Genomic DNA, 24,147 nt, shown 5'->3' on the forward strand with positions numbered 1-24,147 from the left:
GTGGGGGAGGAACAGGAGAAAAGACAAGCATTGAGCTCAGCTTTCCCGCTGAGATTCCCCTCAATATTTTTTGTTAGGCGGCACCGCGGGCACCTTTGCTCCGCGGTGATTGGCTCGCGGCGGGGGCCTCTTGCTTGTCCAATATGGCGGCGCCCAGTGGCGGTGTGAACTGTGAGGAGTTCGCCGAGTTCCAGGTAATGGGGTTTTCCTCATGTGGCAGAGGTGCCCCTCCTTTTGCCCCCCGAACCGCGTTCCCTGCTCTGGCCTGGGAGGGAGTGCGGAGCAGCTGTGGCAGAAGCGGGCAATCCAAGACTCCTTTTTCGAGCCGTTGGAGGTCATGGGGGCGCAGGCTTGGCCTTAGGAAGCGAGGCTGCTCCGTTGGGGTCATGGTCTCCCTGCGCCTCCCTGCGCCTCCCGGGCCTTGAGTGACTGTACCCAGAAACTCTGGGTGGTTCCGCGGTGGTAAAGTCGACTTTGGGCGGGGTGGGTAGGGTTCGTAACAACCTTTTAGCCATCCCCTGCACTCAGTTCTTAGCCTCTGCCATTCCCTTCATACTTTAAGTTAGCATTTGTAGGAGAGGAAAAAAGTGAGGGAGAGTCTATTTACTTGGTTAAACAAACAAACAGACTTGGTACAAGTTTTACTATTTTGATGGGGCCTTGGAGGGACAATTAATTCTAGTACCTGCTCTGGTACCCTCCTTCCTAACCATTAGAGAAAATGTAACATTTAAGAAAAAGGCTGTATCCTTTGTATATTCAAACACCAAGAGGCCTAGGGGGAGTTATTAACCCATGAATTAAAGAACAGGGGTCTGGATTTTGACCAAAGTTGTTTGTTTGTTCCAATGTAGGCATAAATGTGCTCCAGTCTAGATAAAGAGTTGAATTTAAAAATCACGATTTGGGGAGAGTATAGCTCAGTGGTAGAGCATATGCCTAGAATGCACGAAGTCCTGGGTTCAATCCCCAGTATCTTCATTAAAACAAACAAAGAAACAAACAAAATTAATTACCCCTCCTTCCCCTGCAAAAATAAAAAATAAAAATCATGATTTTACAAACGTATTTTTAACTAAAGATACTGAAAAATCACTTCACGTATCATTTACCTATCTGTAGTAAGCTTTGTGCTTTGAGTGGTTTTGTAGGGACGGATATTCTTGAAGATAATCTCAACAGACTGAATTATTTGAGAAACATCATCTGGCCAAAGGAATTTAAGTGGGATCTTTACTTTATATGCACCTTCACCACATCAGCAGTGCAGATTAGATCATCAGCACAACAGCAGTGGATTTCAAGTGTGATCAAAGTACCCAAGAAATACAAATATTTGTAAAAAGCTTAGATGGAAAAAAGACTGTTGGATTCTAAAGTTTACAGAATATTTAAGGTTAACCGGTTCATTTGTATCCTTGGTCTTGTCACTTTAGTACTGTGATTTAACTTGAGTTAATGAGCTCAGATAATTGAAGGATGATAGTCTTAAAGAAAGAATCCAGGTTAGGGAATTAGATGTTCTGGGTTTTAGTACTACTTCTGACATTAACAGCTTTGGGATCTTGAGCTAATCACTTATCCCCTTCCAGAATTAACTTTTGAATCTGTAAAATAAAGTTATGTTAAGTAACATTTGAAACAGCTTCCATCTCTTATAATATTTGAATCTCTAAAACCAAATTTCAAAGGATCTCTTAGCTGTTGAAACATTCAACAGTGCTTAAAGGACACTTTGATTTTTCTTTTGAAGGTTAGATGAGACGTTGTTAGTGGGGCAAAAGCTAACCTGTCTTCCAGAACCATTTCATCTGCAGAGATAATGGAAATTAAAAGATCATAAAATGAGTCTCATTAGTGAAACCTGGAGAAGTTTTTAGATTGTTTATCTAGGAATTTTCCAAATGTGTAAGTTATAATGGCGAATACCCTGGGTTAAAAGTCAGAAGATCTGGTTTTCCAGAGCTGACCTTGGCATATCATTTAACCTCATTGTAAATGAGTGTGACCGTATTTGCCCCTGCTGCCTTGGTGGCATAGAAATGTAAAAAAATATTTTAAAGTGTAAAATTTTATATAACATTTAGGTTTAAATGAATTTTGTAAAATTATAAACTGTGGTTAACTGGCATACTCACAAATTATTAAGCAAAATCTGTATTTTTAGAGCTATGAAACCATTACATTTTATATATAAGTACCTAATATTTGAAAAGCACTGCACTGAATACTGTGGAAGAGAAACAGGAAATCATGTATTTTTTATTATAAAGGTTTAGGTACATTTTTTCCAGTTTTATTAAGAAGATGTTCAAACACTATAGAAAAGTTGAAAGAATTTTACAATGAACACTCATGTACCCACTGTCTAGATTCTACAATCAGTGATTTGCTATTTTACTAAATCACATATGCATCCATCAATTTATCCCTCAAGCCACCTTTTTTTTTTTTCTCCCAAAGTAAGTTGCTACCTCATCATTATGTCCTCACATGACCTCTTTGTGCACAGAGGGAGAGAGACCTCTAGTATCTCTTCCTTTTACAAGGACAAAAATTCTATGGGATTAGGGTCCCACCCTTATGACCTCGTCTAATCTTAATTACCTCCCTAAAGGCCTTATCTCCAAATATAGTCACATTGGGTGTTAGGGCTTCAACATACGAATTTTGAGGGGGACACAATTCAGTCCATAACAGATACCTTCTAGGTACCAGGCATTTGGGGAGACTGAGTGGGCAAGATATAAAACATGTAGAAGATACTGAGAATATGAACACAATGCTGTAACAGTTTAGAGAGAAATAAGTCAAGAGATGGTAGTTTGATTTGGGCCTTAGGTGAATAGGAACAGGGGAATTCCAGGTAGAAGGAACAGTATGTAGGCAGAAAGTTTTATATATTGGGGGGAAATTACTGGAGTTCAGAATTTGTACAAGGGCACTTTGGGATTACACAGAAGATTGGAACCAGGTTATAAAAGGCCTTGAATGCAAAGTGTGAGGTTAGGGAGTCATTTCTGAGCAGAGGGGGTGAAAAGATCAAAGAGATACTTCAGGAAGACTCACCTCTACTGCCAGTTTGTTCACGCCCTATCATTTTTGCAGTTAGCTTTGCTGTAGTTCTCCTTATCTTTAGTCTTTGCTTTCTCTAATGCATCTCCCCTCCAGTCTAATCTCCATAATGCTGTGGCTTCATACTGTTACCTTCTAAGTATTAGACTCTGAACCAAGCATCTATTTTCAGGATAATATGACTAGATCAAAACTACTTAGCATGGCATACACCTCCTTTAAAAATTCAATCCCAGAATGGCTCTACCTAGTTATATCTCTCACCACTGCCCTTATTCATACATATTTCTCTCTCCCCAACCCCCACCTCTTCGAACATACATTTGAACTCTGCTGTCCAGCCACAAAGGCCTGCTTTTCCCTGAACACATGATGTTTCGTCGTTTCTGTGCCTTTTTCCCTCTTTCTGACACCCTGAAATCCCTTCTTCCTGACCCTGTCTGAGACCCATGACATATATCACCTGAGCAAAATCAAATAAATATTCCTTCCTAGTATGTTTTAGTCTTGATATTTCTGTTAGGAATATTTATTTATTTACACACAATTGATTTTGAGTTGTTTGGTAATTAGGTGAAGACTAAGTAGACTATTTTCTAGCAACAATGATGGTTTCTTTTGCAACATGCCTAGCTGCTCTCTGTTCTCGGACCTGGGAGTGCAGCGGATTGCAGAGGACTCTGGCAGTTGCTAGCAAGTCTGTATTTCTGACTTAGGGGAAGCATAGTGTGAGCATTGTTACAAAAATAGGATTTGAGGAACATATCTGTCTGAAAAGAGCACCCTGTGAATGGGATCTACTTCTGGGTACCTTCAGGCAGAGAGTGAGGAAATGATAGGTTAAGAAATTCCAAATCATTCTATGGAGTACATTTCAATTGTACCGTAATGTAATAAGCCTTTTACCACCCTCCGTATACTCTAAAAGCTTCCCAAAATCATAAAAGGAATTTACCTAAGAAGTAACCTTAGGAATATAGTATAATTGTAGGGGCAATATAAACTTTTCTCTACCCCTCCCTGCTACTAGATATGGTCAGTCCTTCAGTACTGAAATTGCCTTCCAAGAGGGTGAGATTTTCACCCCACAGTTACAGGTAATACATAAAATGCATAATTTTAAAGGGTCAGCCTAAAATTAGATTCATAATATATCAGAATCTTCTTGTTTTGAGGAGGATGAAAGATAGGGGAAGTTGGAGGTACTACAAAGTTTGGAGACTTACCTTTTGCTATGCTTTGACATTTAGAAGCTGATTAGGGTTCTGGGTCATATACAAAGTTGTAGTCTTCAAAGAGCCACTGAACTGTGTATATTTCTTTATTATCTCTGTGGACTTGTGTTGCAGTTTATTGTATGATATCTGTTCAGGGCTGTTTTCTGGGGTTTTTTTGGTGAATTTGTGAGAGAGAATGTATGCCTTTGGAGCTACGTATCAGATAGGTAGTCGGTAATTCCTTATGAGTGATACACATGATTTAATGGCAGTACTTTTGTGCCCGCCTTCACCTTCATCTGCTCTCAGTCTGTGGGGCTGCCCAAGCTTTTCTCTAGACCCTCTTGGAGTTGCCTTAAGAGCTATGGCACTTTTTGTACTGTAAAGAAATTTGTACCTGGAGAGGTGGTTTATAGTTCTCTTCCTTCTTTTACAATTTTGCAAGGAATTCCTTCCTTGAGCCTTACCCTTTTTTCCCTTATCTTTAGCTTTTCTGATATCTTTCCTGTGACATTTAAGAAAGCTTACAGTTCTCAGCAATTCCTGAACAAGTACATTATCAGTTTAGAGATTGTCAGTGTATTATCTTGAGTTTAATACTGTCCAGTAGAACTTCCTGTGATGGTGGAAATTTGTGCTACCCAGTATGATAGCCACTAGCAACATGTGGCTCTTGGGCACTTGAAATGTATCTAGGAACAACTGCAAAACTAAATTTTAAATTTCATTTAATTTTAATTAAAATAACCTCATATGGCATGTCTACCATATTAAAAGCCAAGCTTTAGGCCATGTATTGATGATTCTTTAGCACACAGAGAAATGATATATTTGAAAATTCACAATTGTAGGTTCCATTGGTAAGACTATGAAATTGATTAATTCATTACCTAGTTAATGCTGATAAATTCCCATTACTGTCTAAAGAACTTAACAGTATGTCTAAATTGTTTTATTGGAGGGAAATTTGGCTATATAGCTAATGAGCAGAGTCAAAACTGGTTAAAGTTCAAAGTAAATAAAAGCTCTAGGAAATGTCAAGATATATAATCTTTCACCTGGATTGCTGAATCAGTCTCCTAATAATCTCTTTGCATCTACTCTTGTTCCTCTCTAATCCATTTTCCATACTTGAGTACTTTAACCTAAGCAATCATTTCAGAATACAAATCTGATCATGTAACTCCACTGTACTTAAAACACTTCATTGGTATTTCTGTTCTCATGAAAAAGACTAAAGTCCTGTAAAGTGACCTACAATGGTGGGCCTAATTTTACACCATGCTTTCTCTTACTCTTCATACTTAAGCCACATTAACTTTTCAGTCCATTAAACACTTTATTTAAATGACTCTTGTCAAGATCACCCATGATTTCCGCTCTGCTAAATCTAAAAGTCATTTCTGTCAACATCTTTCTTGACTTCCTAGTAACATTCAACACAGTTGACAGTTGCCCCCTTGAAACCTTTCTCCTTTTGTGACATCAGTCTTTCTCTTGTGGTTTTAGATGCTAGAGTTCCTTCTTGATTGTTGACCCCCTTTATTCCCTACAATCTCCCTCAGTGATCTCTTCTTGTTTCATGGCTTTAAATAACATTAATTTGTTAGTATAACTTAAGCCTGTTTCAGTGTCAGACTGGTATATTCACCTTTCTACTTAACTCTTCTGCTCATATCTAACAGACATCTCAAACTTAACATGTTCAAAATAGAACTTTTTGTTATGCAAAATTTCAAACTACACAAAAGGGTAAAGAGTACCATGAATCCTTGTGTACCCATCCCTCAGCTCCAAAATCAGTTCATGGCCACTCTTGTTTCATTTGTATACTACCACTTTCCCCATCCTAACAAGATTATTTTGAAGCACATTCTAGATAGATCTTTTTTTCTGTAAATGTTTCAGTCTTTATTTCTAAAAGATTACAATTTTAAACACAATATCAGTATCACATACAATTAACAATAATCCTAAGTATCATAAAATATCCTGAGTCAGAATAGAACTCTTGATCTTCCCACTTCTTCCAGGTCTTTTCATCCACCCCTCTCTCCCCACCATTAGTTAATGGCACTAACATCCTCAGGTCTCACACCTTAAAAGTCCTCCTATTTCCTTTATCATCTCCCATCACCAGTTCATCAGCAATTCATTCTAAGCTCTATCTTCAAAATATATCCTGAATCCAACTTCCTCCCACTGATTCTACTGCTGCCTCCTAAACTATCTTTCTCTCTTGCATCGCCCACCATAGTAGTCTGCTGAATGGTCACCCTGTTTACATTCTCCTCTCTAATTCATTCTCCACATAGCAGCTAAAGTTATCTTTTGAAAAATTAATTGTTACATCATTCCCTTGCCTAAAACCCTGTTGCCTTTAGAACAGAATTCTTAATTGTTTCTGTGGTCTCTGTTGTCCATCTTCAACTCTGATCTCACCACTTTTTCTCTTATTTACTCCCAGCCCTTTTAGTTCTTCAAACACCCACAAGTTTTTTCTTGCCTCGTAATTTTTGACTTGTTCCCCCAGGTATCCTCTTAGTGGGCTTATTTATCTCATTCAGATCTCAGCTCAATTACTGCGTCCTAGGAGAGGCCTTTCTTGACTGCACTATATGAAGTATTGGCCCCTCCGCCCCACTAGTCACTCTTTATCCCATTGCCACAGTTTTCTTTTTTGCAGTACTTTTCAGTACTAAAAATATCTTGTTTATTGGGGTACTTGTTTATTGTCTCTCTCCCCCTATGAGAATTTTGCTCCATAAGAGCAAGAACTTTTTCTATTCTATTCACTACTGTAGCCCTGGTGTTTAAAATGGTGCCTAAAGTGTACTAGACATTAGTAAATATTTTTTGAATGAATAGTGAGTTAATGAATGAACTCTGGTACTCTCTACTGCTGCAGATGTTTAAAGAAGACAGATTGTTGAGGGCTCTCAGCCAAGGAAATCTCCATCTAAAAGGTATAACTTAAACCTTGGTCTCAGAGGATCAGTTCAATTTAGACAGTGGGAAATAAGAGAAATATTTTAAAAGTTTTTTGTTTCTGTTTTAATAGGCAAGTTGTAGGAGGTAAAGTTGGCATTGAGGGTACCTGTCTGCAACTTACCTTTCTTGGCTCTCTAAATAGAGCTGCCACCATTTGTTTGGAATTTGCCACTTGTTGATATTATATATCCTCTACTGTGCATAAAATATTATTTAAAAGTGATGATTGCTTAGTGAATATGTTGAGATTATCCCTAACAATTCCAGTTTATACAGAATGGTGATACTATTGATAAAAATAGAAAGATACAAGAAGAGGGTAAGATAGTGAAGTTAGTTTTAGTTCTGATGTTTGCCTGTTTTTGTTAGTCTAAATTATGAGCCTTCTACAAGCTGTTTTACTTCTAGATTGATATCTTGAAAAGGCCATTCAGTTACTAATTAGATTAGTAGCCTGATAGTAATAGAATCTAGGCTGCAGACTGAGACTGAATGGCCTGAATGGTCATTACAATTGGAAACACCTAACTGTTCATTATGGGGAAAGTGACCAGATAAGTTGTGATTCCTCCACAGAATAAAATATTTATGCAACTATTAAAAATATCTAAAAGGTATTTTTAGTAACATGGGCAAAATCTCATGGTATAATTTCATAAAGTAGACCTTTAAATGTTATGTAATACCTCAGTCTTATAAAAATATTCATAATTTGTATAGAAAAAACAAAAGGGACATGATGGTTAATTATGGATGATTTTTATTTTCTTTAAATTTTTTCTGTGTTTTCCAAAATGATTGTATAATACTTTAATCACAATAAAAGTTTGTTTTAACAAATGGATGAAGAAAATGATGGAGTTGGTTTCAGTCATGAATTTAAGTTTGGCAAAGGAAAGAAATAGGTTGGTATATAGAGGGAGATAGAAGATCAAGTACAGGTGCTTTTAATACATGTTAATATTGAATGTTAACTTGTTGGATGTTTTTAATAAGTATAAACCTAGGATTATACACTTTTATTTTCTTGATGATTGTTCAGTGATTGTGTTTTGTTTTGTGGGTCTGGGATGAGGTGGGGGCCGGGGTGAGGTTGGGGACAGGGATTAAAAAAGAAAGAGAAGGGCATACTGCTAGAAACCTTTTCTGGAACTTATATTATCAGAAGGTAGCTGATGCCCAGCCTTTCTCCAGTGACAAGTGAACAAAATGACCGTCATCAAAATTTGTGAAGGAGGGACTGTGCTGTGTTGATACACTCATCAGAGTCAGAAAGTCCCCTGCTGTTTAGGTATTATTTTTCTTTTGGTTGGCTTTTTGAGAGTTGGAGCCTTTTTTAGGGGGAAGAGATCCTTGGGAAATAGGTACTTGGGTTACTGAGAAAAGGTAAAACTAATTTCTACTTGTTCTATGAACAAGAAAGCCACAAAGAGATTTGATTCCTTTTCTGGCAGCATACTTTATTTATTTCTGTTACAAAAATAACACACAATTGTAGTAAAAAACTAAAAAACAAAAAGCCTATAAACATATAGATTAATTTCTGCAAGTTAATCGCTTCTGGTAGTTTCTTGTATATCTTTCCAGAAGTTCTCTAGCATCATATTTTAGAATGATAGACAAAGAGGGAATAGAGCAAGAATTATGCTGGATTGTTTGGGACAATTTGAGATAATCAGGTTCAGTAGAATCATGTATTGACTGTATACTGGAGATGGAAAGATCACCCTGTGCCAACAAATGGGGTTTGGAAATGAATGAAACAATCTTTACCCTTAAGATGATCACATTTGGGCCAAGGAAACAGCTGTGCCAGTTGTTAGAATTACTATGACATAACTTACCTATCATTCTTGTAATAAAGATTTTCCAGTGGTTGCATTATATATAGCGCGGTTTCCCCACTCCTAATTTACAGGGTTGTAACATATCCAAGAGCTCTATTTTATTTTATTTTGCTTAAATGCTTCTTTTTTACCACTTAACTTTCCATTCAAGTTATTCTTTTTTTTTTTTTTAATATATATAGGAATTACTCAAAGTGATGAGGACGATTGATGACAGAATAGTACACGAATTAAACACTACAGTTCCAACAGCTTCCTTTGCAGGGAAAATTGATGCCAGCCAAACCTGTAAACAACTTTATGAGTCTGTAAGTGTGTCTTTCGAGTCTTTTATATATTGCTTCCATTATGCCTTTCTTCGCAGGCAAAATAAGAAATCAATTGACATATAATTAAACTGTGGATAAAAGAATGACTTCTTCGTGTTTTCTTGCCCATACGTGAGGGTGTCTATAAGTTTTGATCTGGTTTCTACAAACTAAAGAAAATGTGTGATTACAAGTCTGGAAAGAGATGGTTCTAAGGAATTAGAGCAGCTGTTTTCCCCACCTCGTGGGCAGCCTTTCACTTAAGGAAACCTTATGCACCAAAGAATGAAGGAGAGAGTGAAACAGTCATGTAAAACAGTGGAACAAGAGCAAAGGCTTTGAATAAATCAATCCTAAGAAGCCAGACAGCTGATAATAAGGAAGAATTAAAACTCTTCACACTTTCTACATCTTCCCTCACTCATGAGAAAGGGGAAAAGAAGCATTTGGCAGGAGTGAAGGAAAAGCCACAGATAACCTGTCCTTTCCTGAGGCTTTGGTTTCTCAAGTATATATTTTTTAATTGCCTCTTAAAGATTTCCTTTATTTCTCTCTAATTTCCAAAAGCAAAAAAGAAATAATGATGTAGCTACCTGTTTTTTATAGTTTACTTAGATTTTTTCATTAACTTAGTAGCTAATATTCAAGTGACGATTTGCTTTTTTTAGGCTCTGTCACAAGATTAGTGTTTGGATTCATAGTCTTGTAAAGAAGGTATTACTTAAACCTAAAGTCCGTTTCTCAATTATAAAAAAAAAAAGTCAGTTTTGGATAAACTTATTTATTTGTCAGTTAAATTCAAAGCATTAACTGTTAATATCCTGTCTGCTTTTGTATGAAAATATGTTGTGTTATTAAGTGGTCAGGTAATTCTTACGGCTTCAAAAATTGCAAGATTGTGGGCTTTACTGAGTAGACAGACTCTAGTGTTAGAAGTAGAGAGCACATTTCCAGGGCCTACTTTCTTTTGAGGTTTGACAGTTCACTTAGTTTCTTTGTAGCTCTGTCTGAAGAACTAGTAGTTTGTAATCACTTTAGTGATCGTCCTCACTGACCCATATAATCTCTATAAACTACTCAATCATTTCCATTTACAACCGTTTTATTAACCTAGAGGTTTAGAGTGTAGTGATTAACAACATGAATTCCAGGTCTAGATTAAGTCCCACCTCTGCTACTTCCTAGCTGGGTGACCTTGAGCATGTTACATAACCTCTGCCTCAGCTTCCTGATTTGTAAAATAGTGTCAGAATAGTACCTAGTTCATAGGGTAGTTAGAGGATTAAATGAGTTAATACAAAGTGGTGCACTATGTGTTTTACATATAAATGCTTGCTGCTTCTATTGTTGCTGTTATTATTTCTTATCTCTTTGGTGGACCAGGATAAATTTGCATACTAAATTTGGATCCTTTCTATTTTGGATATTCTTGTGTATGTGTCTGGATTTTTCTCTGTATCCTAGAGGGATCTAACAACAATAAAGACATGTAAAGGATTGTTTATCAAGTATCTTTGCTTCAGGGCTTAGGCCTGTAGCAGAGTGTCCATGCTAATAAGTACCACTGAGTTCCTGTAAATACTGTCTCAGTTAAGAAGTGGAACTCTGTGAAGCGTCCAGGTTGTTTACAGTCATCCTGCCTTACTTTAGTCCCTTTTATAGCCAATGAAGGTGTATTTGCACTCTCTAATGATAAATACTTCTTCATAGGAGAACATCAGCAAAGTTATTATAAAGCACTAATTTTAGAAATTCCAAATCTTAAAAGTATACTCTTAGTAAAAATAAGATAATTTTAGTGAGATCCCCTTATTAGAGCATATTTCCTTTAATCTATGAGTTTTTTTGGCTTTACATTGTTTATTGTTTATTCTCAAGGTAAACATAACAGTCAATACTGAACAATTAAAAAGTCTGTGAACTTGGAACAATGGTTTACAAATGCAAAATTATTGGTGTCAGTGATTGATTTGGAATAATTCTTTTTTTTTAAACTTTTTTTTATTGAGTTATAGTCATTTTATAATGTATCAAATTCCAGTGTAGAGCACAGTTTTTCAGTTATACTGGAGTAATACTAAGCTGTTTCTTTAATATAATAAACTCTAGGAATATATGTTTAAATAGTATGTTTCTCCTTACATCTTTTTGTCAGAAGTTCTGGAGGAAGATTTAAAACATACAAAAAAATGCCATGATAAAAACTCATTAACTTTTATTTTTCAATTGAGATAGTTGATGTACAATATTGTATGTTTCAAGTATACAACATAGTAATATGCAATTTTTTAAAAGCTTTTTTGTCGGGGGTAGTTTGGTTTATTTATTTATTCATTTTTAATGGAGGTACTGGAGATTGAACCCAGGACCATGCCATGCATGCTAGGCGTGTACTTTTACTACTGTGCTATACCCTACCCCTTAAATGTTTTTCATACCAAGGGTCATTGTCAGGATTCTAAAACAAATAATGTTTGAAAAATTAGAATTTAGAATTAATTTAGAATCAACCTTTGTTCTAGAAAGAAAAATATTTTAAAAAAAACAAACCTATAACCAGTAAAACTGTTGACATTATACTTCCCTTAAAGGCAAAAAGCATTGTTTTAAAATGATTAAAAAATAGTTGGTGAAAATTCGACTACCAGAAGTTCTCAAAGTTCTGGTAAAAATAAAATAAAACCTAGATAATACCCACTTTGGACTAGTTTTGAATCATTCTCCTGCCCCACCCTAGATGTCTCCATTTCACAATTGTTTACCCCAGGTCAAAGAAAGAATGGCTATGATATGGTTATTGTTCAGGATTTTTGTCTGCTAACCAAAGAACATGCCTTTTACCTTACTGAGTTCCTTAATAAATTTGATCTCAGTTCCTTTGATAAAGCACTTTATGTACCAGAAATAATTATCATGTGACCAGATCCTCAAGCATCTGATGCTAATGAGCTAATGAGCCTGGTTTGGTATTATATTTTTCTCACCAAGTCTGTCACTAGCTGTCAAGTGTCCTTACTTCTTTGACATACATGTACAGATGTCCATGCATATTCCTCTTGCATATGCTCTTAATTTTGAATATTATTGGATAGTCATGAAAACCAGGCCAAAATAATTGATAATACTGAGTAAAAGATGATTTGCCCAGTAACTCCTGTTCACCTGGGAGTGGGTTTTTGGTGGGGCTCATCTGAAGGAAAAGTAAGCAGGTGAGGGTAGGAGGGTAGTCTGCACCCAGAAGTGTATCAGTGGGGAAGGAACCAAGTTAAAGAGGGGAATAGTGGAGGAAAGCTCAATCAAGTAAGGAAACTGGTGAGAGACTGAAAGAAAAATTTTGAACATTTTAATAAAATGCACACAATTTGAATTTGATTTTAAAATACAGATAGAAAAATGAGAATATTGTGATAGACTTCTAGTTAGTGCTAATGTTATTTTACCAGTTGCTGGGGGATTAGACAAAATATCAAAGTAATGAAATAGCATCCGGCATCTAAGTCTTGAGTCATGTTGCCTCTAAATGTTAGAGGTGGAAAGGATATTAACAACTATATAGTCATAAATCATAATTTTACAAAAGAGGAAACTGAAGCCTGGAAATGCTAATTATTTAGCCAGTCTCACACAGCTGCAAGGAGAGCTTCTTAACTCTAAGGATGGTTCTTATTTTGGAAAGAATAGTTCCAGTTTGGCTATTGGCTCAATGGCTCCTTTAATCTTCTGTAATTATACCTGAAGGAGTTAATAAGTAACAGAAGCAGCATATTAGCCAATGTATGTGGGCCTTGAGGCTGTCCTTGTGAATCTAAATGTTACAATGAAAAATTAGCATACTAGAGGTTTCCTAGGTGGCATTAATGTCTGTTAGGCAGTTTAATTCCCTTTCTTCACAAGGATAAGGTTTATAATTAATGCACTTTTAGTGTTGCCTTCTAGAAATGCAAAAGGTTTATTCTTTCCTGGTGTGTATTAGACCAGTAGTTCTCAACCACAGAGTCCCCAATATGATCATTTAAGAGATGTATTCCATATAACTTATGAAGGATGCTTATGGAATGGTTGTTAGCCCTATATTTTATGTAAGATATATGTATAATGGTTAGATATCCCTATTACCTCTATCAGCAGCATAGCATTAGGGTATTCTCTCTTCAGAGGGAAGAAGGAATGATATAACGTGGTTAAATGGAGCAAGTCAACACTTAAGTTTTAGATGGAGGTGAACCACTGTTACTTATGCACCAGTAATTATAATGGTGATTGCTAGATGAAGGCTAATAAAGAATTGCCCATCAGGCACCCTTACTTTCAGCCAGCACACACAGTTGATGGACCCAGTTAGTTAGCTTTCCTTCATACACAATTTTTCATAATTGATACTTAAACTTTAAAATCTTAAAAAGGGCTTTGTCTTACATTGGTAAATGTAGCATTCTTTGTTTTTCTTTATTCACTTTATCATTTTTTGCACTTGGTGACAACATGAGGCCTGGAAAAAAAAGGACAAAAATATAGCAATAGGAAGTGGCCCAGCAGGTGTGTGAAGGTAGGTGTCTGGTAGAGTAACACTTGGGTGGAATAATGGGGAAAGAAAGGGAAGTAGGGAAAGGAGACTGAAAAAAAGCCCAGTGTGGGGAGTGCGGGGGGAGGAACAAATCGAGTGGGCAATCAGCTGGACCTCTTCCATCCTCACAGCCATGCCTTTAATCTGTTTTTAGGTGATTAGCTGATTCAGCACTGGCCTTTTCTTCCTTAGATTAAATGATTCAATTTTTTAAAAATTGTTTTAGGAAGTATAACATAACAAAAAATAAGAATTTTTTTTAAAACACTGAAATGTGACAAATTGGTGTGATTTTTCTCTTTTCATTGCTTTGTTCTTTTAGTTGATGGCAGCTCATGCCAGTAGGGATAGAGTCATAAAAAACTGTATAGCTCAGACCTCATCAGTAGTAAGACACCTCCGAGAAGAGAGAGAAAAGAATTTGGATGATTTAACATTATTAAAGCAACTTAGAAAAGAACAGACAAAGGTAAGTTGAACAAGATTTACATTTCTGAAGTAAGGTTTCCAAACTTTACCTTCAAAATATAGGCAGTGGGTTTTTTTTAATTAAAAATAATTTTGTTGAAGTATAGTTGATGTACAAGTTTTTAATATGAAAAATTTAGAGAAAGGTTATTTAACACAGTACAACCAGGAGATTAAATACTAAATTTTTTAGTGGGCTTTATTTTATTATATTGTGATACTAATTGGTAAATTAATGTACATTTCATGGATATATGTAGTGTAGCAGCTTTAGCTAAAAGAAACATGGAATCATATTTTATTTCTATTCCTTTATATACTTTATAGTTAAAAATAAAAAGATTAATATAGACTAACACCACATCAGAAAATCTAGGGAAATTATATTTATATCTATGTTTTGAGACTTGACTTGAGAAAAACCTCTTTTTTTAAAATTGAAGTATAGTCAGTTTACAATGTTGTATTCTGGTATACGGCATAGTGATTTAGTTATACATATATATATATTCCTTTTCATATTATTTTTCCTAATAAGCTACCACAAGTTATTGAATATAGTTCCCTATGCTACAGTAGGACCTTGTTGTTTACCTATTTTATATATAGTAGTTAGTATCTGCAAATCCCAAACTCCCAATTTATCCTTCCCCTCCCCCTTTTCCCCTCTGGTAACCAGAAGTTTGTTTTCTATGTCTGTGAGTCTCTTTCTGTTTTGTAAATAAGTTCATTTGTGTCATTTTTTTAGATTCCACATATTGAGTGATATCATATGGTATTTTTCTTTCTCTTTCTGACTTACTTCACTTAGTATGACAGTCTTCAAGTCCATCCATGTTGCTGCAAATGGTATTATTTTATTCTTTTTTATGGCTGAGTGGTATTCCATTGTATAAATATACTACAACTTCTTTATCCAGTCATCTTTCGATGGACATTTAGGTTGTTTGCATGTCTTGGCTATTGTAAATAGTGCTGCTGTGGACATTGGGGTGCATGTATCTTTTCGAATTAGAGTTCCCTCTGGATATATGCCCAGGAGTGGGATTGCTGGATCATGTAGTAAGTCTGTTTTTAGTTTTTTAAGGATTCTCCATACTGTTTTCCATAATGGTTGCAGCAAACTACATTCCCAAAAATGTAGGAGGGTTCCCTTTTCTCCACAGCCTCGCCAGCATGTATTGTTTGTGGACTTTTAATGATGGCCATTCTGACCATCTGACCGGTGTAAGGTGATAACCTCATTGTAGTTTTGATTTGCATTTCTCTGATAATTAGTGATATTGAGCATCTTTTCATGTGCCTTTTGGCCATTTGTATGTCTTCATTGGAGAAATGTTTATTGGTCCTCTGCTCATTTTTTGATTGGGTTGTTTGGCTTTTGTTACTGAGTTGTATGAGCTGTTTGTATATTCTGGAAATGAAGCCCTTGTTAGTCGCATCATTTGCAAATATTTTCTCCCATTCCATAGGTTGTCTTTTCATTTTGTTTATAGTTTCTTTTGCTATGCAGAAGCTTTTAAGTTTAGTTAGGTCCCATTAATTTTTACTTTTATTTCTATTGCCTGGGTAGACTGCCCTATGAGAACATTGTTAAGATTTATGTCAGAGGATGTTTTCCCTATATTTTCTTCTAGGCATTTTACAGTGTTTTGTCTAATGTTTTAGTTTTTAAGCCAGAAACATTTAAAAAATATATTTACATTTTGAAATGTTTACCTCTGGTTCCATCTATAGAAATCTGCTGGAATGTAATACAGATATTAAACTTCAGGATATTACCCTCTTCAGCTATAAATATGTAGCTGTTTAAATATAACCAGATGTGCCAGAGCCTCATTATATTTATTTCTTTGCTGTGGAGAAGGTGCTATGGGGTTTTGGCTCTTTTCAGATCCTCCTTTGTTTCCACTTTAGCTCACGTCCCTATAGTTTTCCCTTTTAAGAAAACAGCAGGTGTCCACTGAGTGAAATGTCAGAGGAGGCCTTATTTTAAAGTCAGCTGTAATGGAGATGGGATGTAGACCTCAGAGTTAGTGAAGCAGAGCTGTTTCTTTAAAAGTTTTAAGTGTGGCATCAAAAAAAGAAAACAGTTGAAATGTATACCATATTTTAGTACGTGAATTTTATTGCTGTCTCTTTGGGAGGGGTGCTTAAAGGATAACTTTTAATTCTGACAATAATTTCAAAGTTACAGAAAAGTTGCAAGAATAGTACAAGGAACTCTCGTGTACCCTTTACCTATATTCACTTGTTTACATTTTGCCCCACCTGCTTTATAATTCATTCTCTACACCTTCCCTGCCCCTTCCATCCTCCCCTCCCTCTTTCCCTGTCTTCCTTCCCACCCCTTATACACATTTTTTTCCCTAACCATTTTGAAAGTATGTTGGACACATAGTACTCTTTTACCCCTACATATGTTGGTTATTTCCTAAGAACAGGGGCTTTTGCTTACATGAACACTGTACAGTTATTAAAATCATGTCTGTACTGTAAGATGGCACAATAGGTGACTTACTGATCCTTGTGTGTCAGGTGCCTGAACATCCAGTATGGGATGGAATCATTTTCATACTGCACAAGCTGTGAAGTTTGCCCTTTGTTTAGTAGATGTAGCCAGACTTTGAAAAAGGGACCTTGCCGTCTCTCTCAAGCCTTTGTTCTCTATCTACATACAAGTGAGTGTGTGCACTTGGAGTCATACCACTGATGCAGTATGTCTTGCTGGATACAGGGTTCATCCACTGTCTTTACTGTTCTCCTTGTTCATGATGACTGCTTCAGCCCTGTCTTCCATACCTGCTCATTCATCAGCCAGTGGTGGGCTCTTCAGACAGTGAACTTAGGCCATAATCATCTTAACCTATCCTCAGTGTTTGTGAAGGCTCGTAGATAATTTATAAAAAGCTGGTTAAAAATCTTAATTATTTTTGGATTTTGTATTTTAATAAACTGTTGAAATACTGACAAAGGAAACTGCAGGGCAGGGCTGTTACATCAGAAACTGAAGAATCACTATTTGCAAATTAAGCCAAAGATTAGAGTGACTCTTGTTAGCAGAGAACAAAGTTCAGAAAGCACTGAGTGTTTGGGAGTGATGTGTCACAATTTGTCTGCCCTCAGTTCTAGCCATATGCCTTTAGAGCCCAGAGAAAATCACCAGGGTGACCACTGCAAGGAGGACTTTTACCAACCAGGCAGTGAGTTATGAAGGTAGCTTTCTAGCCTGATACTGCGTAGGACCAGCATAGAGGGTAACCATGAATGGTACTTAAGCAAATAAAGGAACTTGAATTTTTTTTTTTCAAGTTTGCTATGAAGATTATGGAACCAGAAAGAAATAGCTCTTAGAGATGTTCCAGCTCTACCTCTTCATTTTCTATGTTTGGAAACAGACTCAGAGATACTAACTAACATCCCCAAAGCCACAAGCTAGTAAGTGGTGGAACTAAGACTTTAACGTATCTCTTCTGATTCTGGATTCAGTCAGCGTTTTTATATTAAGTTGGGGCTAATAGTCAAATGCTGATTACTTTAGTGAACATGATTTATTTATATACAGTGATGCCAGTCTGAAAGTTCCCAGTTCTTTACCTGAATCCTTAGCTCAGAAAAAGCACATTTCTGCTGGAACTATATAACAGCTGTCACCTGTTAGTGGCCTTTGAGAAGAGGTTCACCTGTTTAAGACCCAGAGCCTCAAAAACAACCATCTCAAAGATAGTGTTTGGTTGGTGGCACTGAAATTGTTTTAGAAGCTGGCTATGATATCTGCAGTGTTCAAGAATAAATAAAACATGGATTATAAAGATAGTTCTAAAGAAATAAATACCATCTACCACTTAGTGGTTTTCTAACCTTGTAAATTTATTGCTTTGAAACTTCTGATTTTCAGTTTATAAAATGGAATTGATACTTAATAACTTCTTGGGGTTTTTTTTTATGAAGATTAATATAAGAGCTAGCATATTGACTGATACAAAGTAGCAGTTTCTTTCCTTTTTTGAGTCTCTGTCTAGGACTTTATATTTGTTACATTAATCCTCTTTACAGTATCCCCTCAAGCAGAGGTTTCCACCTTTTGTTTAACCACTACTTAAGGGGTTTGGGAGGATTCACAGTCTTCAGTGGCATTACATTCTCTTTTTGGACAGTTGTAGTTGTTCAAAGATTTTCTTGTTTATTGTGAAAATCTGTCTCCCTGTAACACGTGCTGATCCTTAATCTTTTCTCTGGAGCTATACAGGGTAAGTTGAAACCCATTTCTACATGACATCCCTTTACATATTTGAGAGCAATTTTGAAGACTGTCTTAGTAGCATGTTGCGACACTGTTCTTTTAAGCTGTTTCTTCTTTGGCAGAAAGTCCAGGCTCTGACAGAGCAGTAAAGCCTTAAGATGATTTCTGTTCTATATAGCTGATTAAGATCTGAAACTGTGGTTGAGGTGTTATAGACAGGCTTCCTCAGGCTTGCTACTGTTCCACAGCATGTCAGAAATTCACTCATTCCCCTTGTTCTTGGTTTCAGTCCTGTGTACTGGTCCAACAAGGAGTGTTGGATCAGTACCAAGTCCAGACTTATTAGTGTTACATATGCATGTCTCAAACCTCCAGCCTGAGCTGTGCTCCTAATTTATGGTTAAGTTCTTTGGTTCTTTGACAATTCATGGTTGCTCAGGTCTTGTCTAGCTCTCTGGTATTTTGTTCCCAAATATCCTGAGTGAGTCTTGGCTTTGGCCTGAGGAAATCATCCTGCTTCTAACCTCTTGGCTGCCTCAGTCTGTATGTAGTTCATGCTTTTTTCTCCTAATTTTACTGAATATTTTCCAGTCCTCCTTCTGGAACTAACTAGCTTCTTTCCTTTCAAGCCTCTCTTACCAGAGGCGACTAGGAGTATGATGGGCCCTGCCTTCTGGGCCTGGCAATAGAATTGGCTACTTTTTTTTTTTAATGAAGTAATTGGATTGGCAGTTAAAAAGAAAGTTAGAAAGACTTCAGCATTTTTAGCCTCAGACCTCTGGTTGTGTGGTTAAGGTGTGGAAAATTCATCCGTTTCTAGATCACTTGGGCCTTACATATTCCCCTTCTCTTGTTTTTCTTCCTGTTTCTTTTTCCTGTATTCAAATCAGATTGCCACCTCCTTGTCCTTTTGTTTGTTTGTTCCTCTGTGCTACCTTTGCAAATCTGTATGAGGATCAATAACTAGAACTGGAATTATTCAGTTCAAGGACACGTGAACCTACGTTTTTGAAAAGTGTTACCATATTGTCCTCCATTAAAGTTGCAACAGTTTATACTCCTCCTAAAAATGTGTGTGAGTTTATCTTTTCCTGTGCTCTCCCTAATACTAGGTTTTATTGGCCTTATCAGACTTATTCATTTTTAAAAATTATTGTCATTATGATTTAATTTTCATTTCTTTATACGTGAGTAAGATTGTGCATTTATGAATATGTTTATTGGCCATTTCTGTTTCTTCTGTGAACTATCTTTGAGTAGCATTTGAGTTTTTTTTTTTAAGCTCTCAAGGTAATTAGAATATGCAGCAAAGCTTGAGAACCTTGGCTTTATAAGATTTAGTAATTGATTAAATATGAGGAGAATAGTTAGGTCAAAGAAGGTTTCAAAATCTGGCCTAGGCATTACCATTAACAAAGAATGCAGGAGCCGCAACTGGTTTTCTTAGGAAAACATTACAGAATTCGGTTTTAATTCTTTAAATTTTCATAACTTCATTTTTTTTTTCTTTCTTGCAGTTGAAATGGATGCAGTCAGAACTGAATGTTGAAGAAGTAGTAAATGACAGGAGCTGGAAGGTATAAAATAATGTTGCTTCTTGGAGAGAACTAGGAGGGAAACAGAACTGGCAAAGGGAAACGGAGGGAAGTGGGGAGTAAGGAGTGCCTTGGGCTCTTAAGAAGAATAAAGAGCCTTTATTTACAAGCAGCTTAAAGTTTTAACTTTTGAGGGGGTGGAGGGCTGCAGTTAGCATCCAAATAGAGCCATCTTATAAACATTAGCTTTACGGTCATGGTAGAATTGTATGATCGTCATGGTAACAGAACTGAAGACATTCTGTATGTTTCCTAATAGTAATTATGAGTTATTTGGTATTTAGAGTTATTACATGTTAACTCAGAACCTTCAACCAGGTTATTTGTTTAAATTAACCCTTCCGAGGTCAGTTACTTTCCATAACTTTCCATTATCAGTAGCTACCTTTCACAGTTGCTTGTTTTCGAACATATCTGATCATGAAACATTTTTGGTATGGAGCTTTACTGGGTGTATCTGTATACCCTCTCTAAAACTTCAAGGGTTTCCAAAGGGCAAGATCTATTAAATCTGAAAGAATGAACTGGAAATTTTATTTTATCCTTTGAAATTAACCAATGGAATGGGGCTGAACCCAGAGAGAGGTTAACTGAACCAAAAACTGAAACATACCAACTTGCAGAGCCATGAATAAATTACAAAATACAAATTGATTTTCTTTGCTTTATTACATTTCTTTATCCTATCCTCTTTGCCAAGATTTTCAATTCCTGCTCTATCCACCTACATGATAAGGTGTTTGCTCCTTGAAAGACTTTGGCAACATTTGTCCACTTACATTCTCTGGTGAGATAATATTTACTCTTGGGGTGGGATGGGGATGGGTACAGTGAACATCTGGTTTGGGAACTCCAGTGCAGAGGTTGATGTATGTAAAATGTACTGGGAAGAGTGAAGCCTTTTTAGATTTGATGCTTGTTTAAAAGAAAATCTGCTCCATCCACTCCACAGAAAATAAGGCTCTTTGTTTTAAAAAGAAGAAAATGTGGCCATGGTGCCAGTAAAATGGTTGGGAAGTCATTTGGAAAAAGGATTTGTTGAGGTTCGGCCAAGTTGAATATATTGTCCCAACCAGTATGTCAGGGTCACTAATCTAAAGCCTCCTTTGGTCTGAGCACTGGGAATGTCAGGGACATATCAAGGCTGGGAGCCATAAGACAAAGGAGTTGGAAGAGAGTCTGTGTAATTTCTACATGTTTTCTTTTAATTGGGAAATACACATGCCAAAGAGCATGGAACATGTAGAATTTAAAGAGTATTAATAAAATGAATACATGTCTACCACCCAGCTTAAGAAATTGAATAATACCAGCACCTTGAAAGTTCACTATGTAGATTATTCTTTTGTTTTTATAATAGTCCACATTAGCTAACATGGCTTGGTTTTTGAGTTTTTTTGTTTTTGTTTTTTACCTTAAAATGGTTTGTTCTTACATCAATGAAGCATGAGGGTAAACTGGGAGAATTATTTTAAATTTTTAAAAATTTGGACACTTAAAAATTTTAGACAAATGATTTAAAATTTTTTTAAGTATTTAAAGTTCTGCAGTAAGCATTCTACCTCTCATCCCTCTCTTTCAGCCACCTCCTTTCTTCCCTTTCCTCTCAAAGGATAGTATATGCTTTCAGATATTGTACCTTTTGAAATTTTATGTATGTATGTGTGAATACACGTGCGTACACACACACATTTCTGAAATCCTTTATCAGACAAATGGAAGTGTATTGTCCACACTTTTTTCCCTTAATATATTTTGGAGAGCTTTTCAAATCAGAACTTAAAGAGCTTCCTTGTTCTTTTTTAGTTTTGCATTATATTCCATAGAATGGGTGTACCAAAATTTTTATTTAACACAGTCTCATATTGACTTAATCATAGAATGTTCTTTTAACACTTATGATATGTCGTTTGTTTAGTTTTTAGGAAGCAGGGTAAATAGAGCAAAACATGTAAATTTATATAATATTGCAGAAGACTAGTCTCCTTTCAGGTACACACTTCCTTCAAGTACGGGTGCCTACTTGTGAGAAGGAGCTGGCATTCCTTTAGAAAAGCATGACAGATCTCTAAATAAAATCTGCATTATAAAAGAATTTTTAAAAAGCTTTATCTTAAACTTATTTTAGATATTTTTGTCTAACTGTCCAAAATATGTCCAGAATGAGTGACTAGAATATTTGTTAGTTACTAAACAAGCTAGCTTATAATGATCTTTTCCTTGAATAATTTAAATTTTATTAAAATATTGAAATTGTCATAAATGTATATCAAGGCCTTCTGTGCTCTTAGCACCTGGTAAGTCATTTGGTACTAGTGAGGAAATTCCTCTGTTCCCTAAATCTGTTGACCTGAGACAAAAAAGGTTATATCCACCTGAACCATGCCAAATTTAATTCCAGGCCTAATTTGTATAGGATGACTCAATGACTTGTTTCTGTTCAAATATCTTAGGTGTTTAATGAACGCTGCCGAATTCACTTCAAGCCTCCAAAGAATGAATAAAAAGATACTTTTTAAAAAAAAAAAAATGGACCGGTCATCTCATAAGAGCTAAGCATGACAGACATCAACACGGTGTGCTTCCTAGGAAGATTTCTGAGCCAACAGTCCAAGACCTTTTGTTGATTTTAGCCCCACTTAGCCAAGACCTCAAGTATAAATAATTCTCATAATTATGGAGAAATCAACTGCTGTTTTATACTGATTCTGTAAAAAAAAAAAAAAAAAGATGTTTTGTAACTATTAAAATAATTTTCTGACTCAGTGTACAGAATTATTTGATTGTTTTCCAAGTTGAGACAGTTAAGTTCTTGTAAGAGTATTTGAATACAGTTTTAGTATCTGATTTGATTTGTATTGTACCTTTATGAATCTTACAGATTTATTGGCATGAACGTAGACCTTTTGAGTCATTGATAATTTTCTCTATTTATCTCTTTAGGTTTATTGCTCTTAAGTAAAAGTGCAGTATTACAGGCTGGATACTGTCCAAAGAAACTTTTTCTTAGTACCTTAACTTACCTTGTTTTCATATGAAAAAACTAATGTTGGGTAGGATTTTTTCCTAGGTAGTGTTTCTGTGGACAATGAAAAGGAAAGCAGTAAAACAAATTCAGAAAATGGAAAAGCAGAGTAGGGCTTACATAATAGTATTCAAATGAATCAGTTAAAAACCTGATGTAATTGGAGGATTTGGTCTTGTGAAAAGCACTTTCTAGTACAGAATGATTTTATTTGTTTTCTATTGCTGCTTAACAGAATTAGGAGCTTAAGACCACCACTGTTTATTGTCTTACAGTTCTGTAGGTCAGAGTGCCAGGAGCACTGGACTGAGTTCTCTGCCTAGGGTCTCACAGATTGAGATCAAGTAGTAGCCAGGATGTGCTCTTGTCTGGAGTCTCCAGGGAAAGAACCTGCTTCCAGGCTCGTTCAGTTGTTGGCAGAGTTCAGATCCTTCTGGTACGTAGAACTGAAGTCCCCATTTCCTTGCTGGCTGTCATGGGCCACTCTTAGCTCCTTTTGAAACCCACCTTTTTGACACCTTGGCTCCCTTCTTTCCAAGCTAGCAACAGTGCACTGAATCCTCCTTCTTGGAATCTGACTGACTTCTTTGCTATAAGACAAACTCTGCTTCTAAAGGGTTTGTGTGTTTATATTTTACCATAATAATCTTCCTTTTGATTAACTCAGTGTTAACTGATTATAACTCTATATCTGCAAATCCCTTTTGCCAGGTAACATCACAGATATAACGTCTTATATTTAGTCTGAGGGATTAGAGTGGGATATTTTGGAGACCCATTTTAGAATTCTGTCTATCACAATTTAAACACAAGT

General features: G+C 36.1%; 1 protein-coding gene and 1 non-coding gene across 3 annotated transcripts; both read left to right on the forward strand.

The window, feature by feature from the left end:
* Positions 1 to 93: 93 nt before the first annotated feature.
* Positions 94 to 22,847, forward strand: MIX23 (mitochondrial matrix import factor 23). Of its 2 annotated transcripts, none has more exons than XM_010981540.3 (5): positions 94 to 194; positions 9,313 to 9,438; positions 14,325 to 14,471; positions 20,231 to 20,290; positions 22,762 to 22,847. In XM_010981540.3, exons 1-5 carry the CDS (start codon positions 144 to 146, stop codon positions 22,810 to 22,812), a joined length of 435 nt encoding a protein of 144 aa, XP_010979842.1. In that variant the 5' UTR covers positions 94 to 143; the 3' UTR covers positions 22,813 to 22,847. The 2 variants fall into 2 exon arrangements, with proteins under 2 accessions (XP_010979842.1, XP_064350736.1); XM_064494666.1 differs by lacking the exon at positions 94 to 194 and adding an exon at positions 8,449 to 8,574.
* TRNAS-AGA (transfer RNA serine (anticodon AGA)) lies at positions 910 to 981 on the forward strand. Its single transcript has one exon. It is a non-coding gene; the product is annotated as a tRNA-Ser (tRNA).
* Positions 22,848 to 24,147: the final 1,300 nt, after the last annotated feature.

This window comes from Camelus dromedarius, chromosome 2 (assembly GCF_036321535.1).
Source record: "Camelus dromedarius isolate mCamDro1 chromosome 2, mCamDro1.pat, whole genome shotgun sequence".
Taxonomy (NCBI): domain Eukaryota; kingdom Metazoa; phylum Chordata; class Mammalia; order Artiodactyla; family Camelidae; genus Camelus; species Camelus dromedarius.

Bases quoted from the DNA above. Each gene is read 5' to 3' on its own strand.
- MIX23 (XM_010981540.3), top strand. From the start codon at position 144: ATGGCGGCGCCCAGTGGCGGTGTGAACTGTGAGGAGTTCGCCGAGTTC. The intron at 9,439-14,324 runs GTAAGTGTGTCT...TTGTTCTTTTAG, and splicing joins GTAAACAACTTTATGAGTCT to TTGATGGCAGCTCATGCCAG. The intron at 14,472-20,230 runs GTAAGTTGAACA...TCTTTCTTGCAG, and splicing joins TTAGAAAAGAACAGACAAAG to TTGAAATGGATGCAGTCAGA.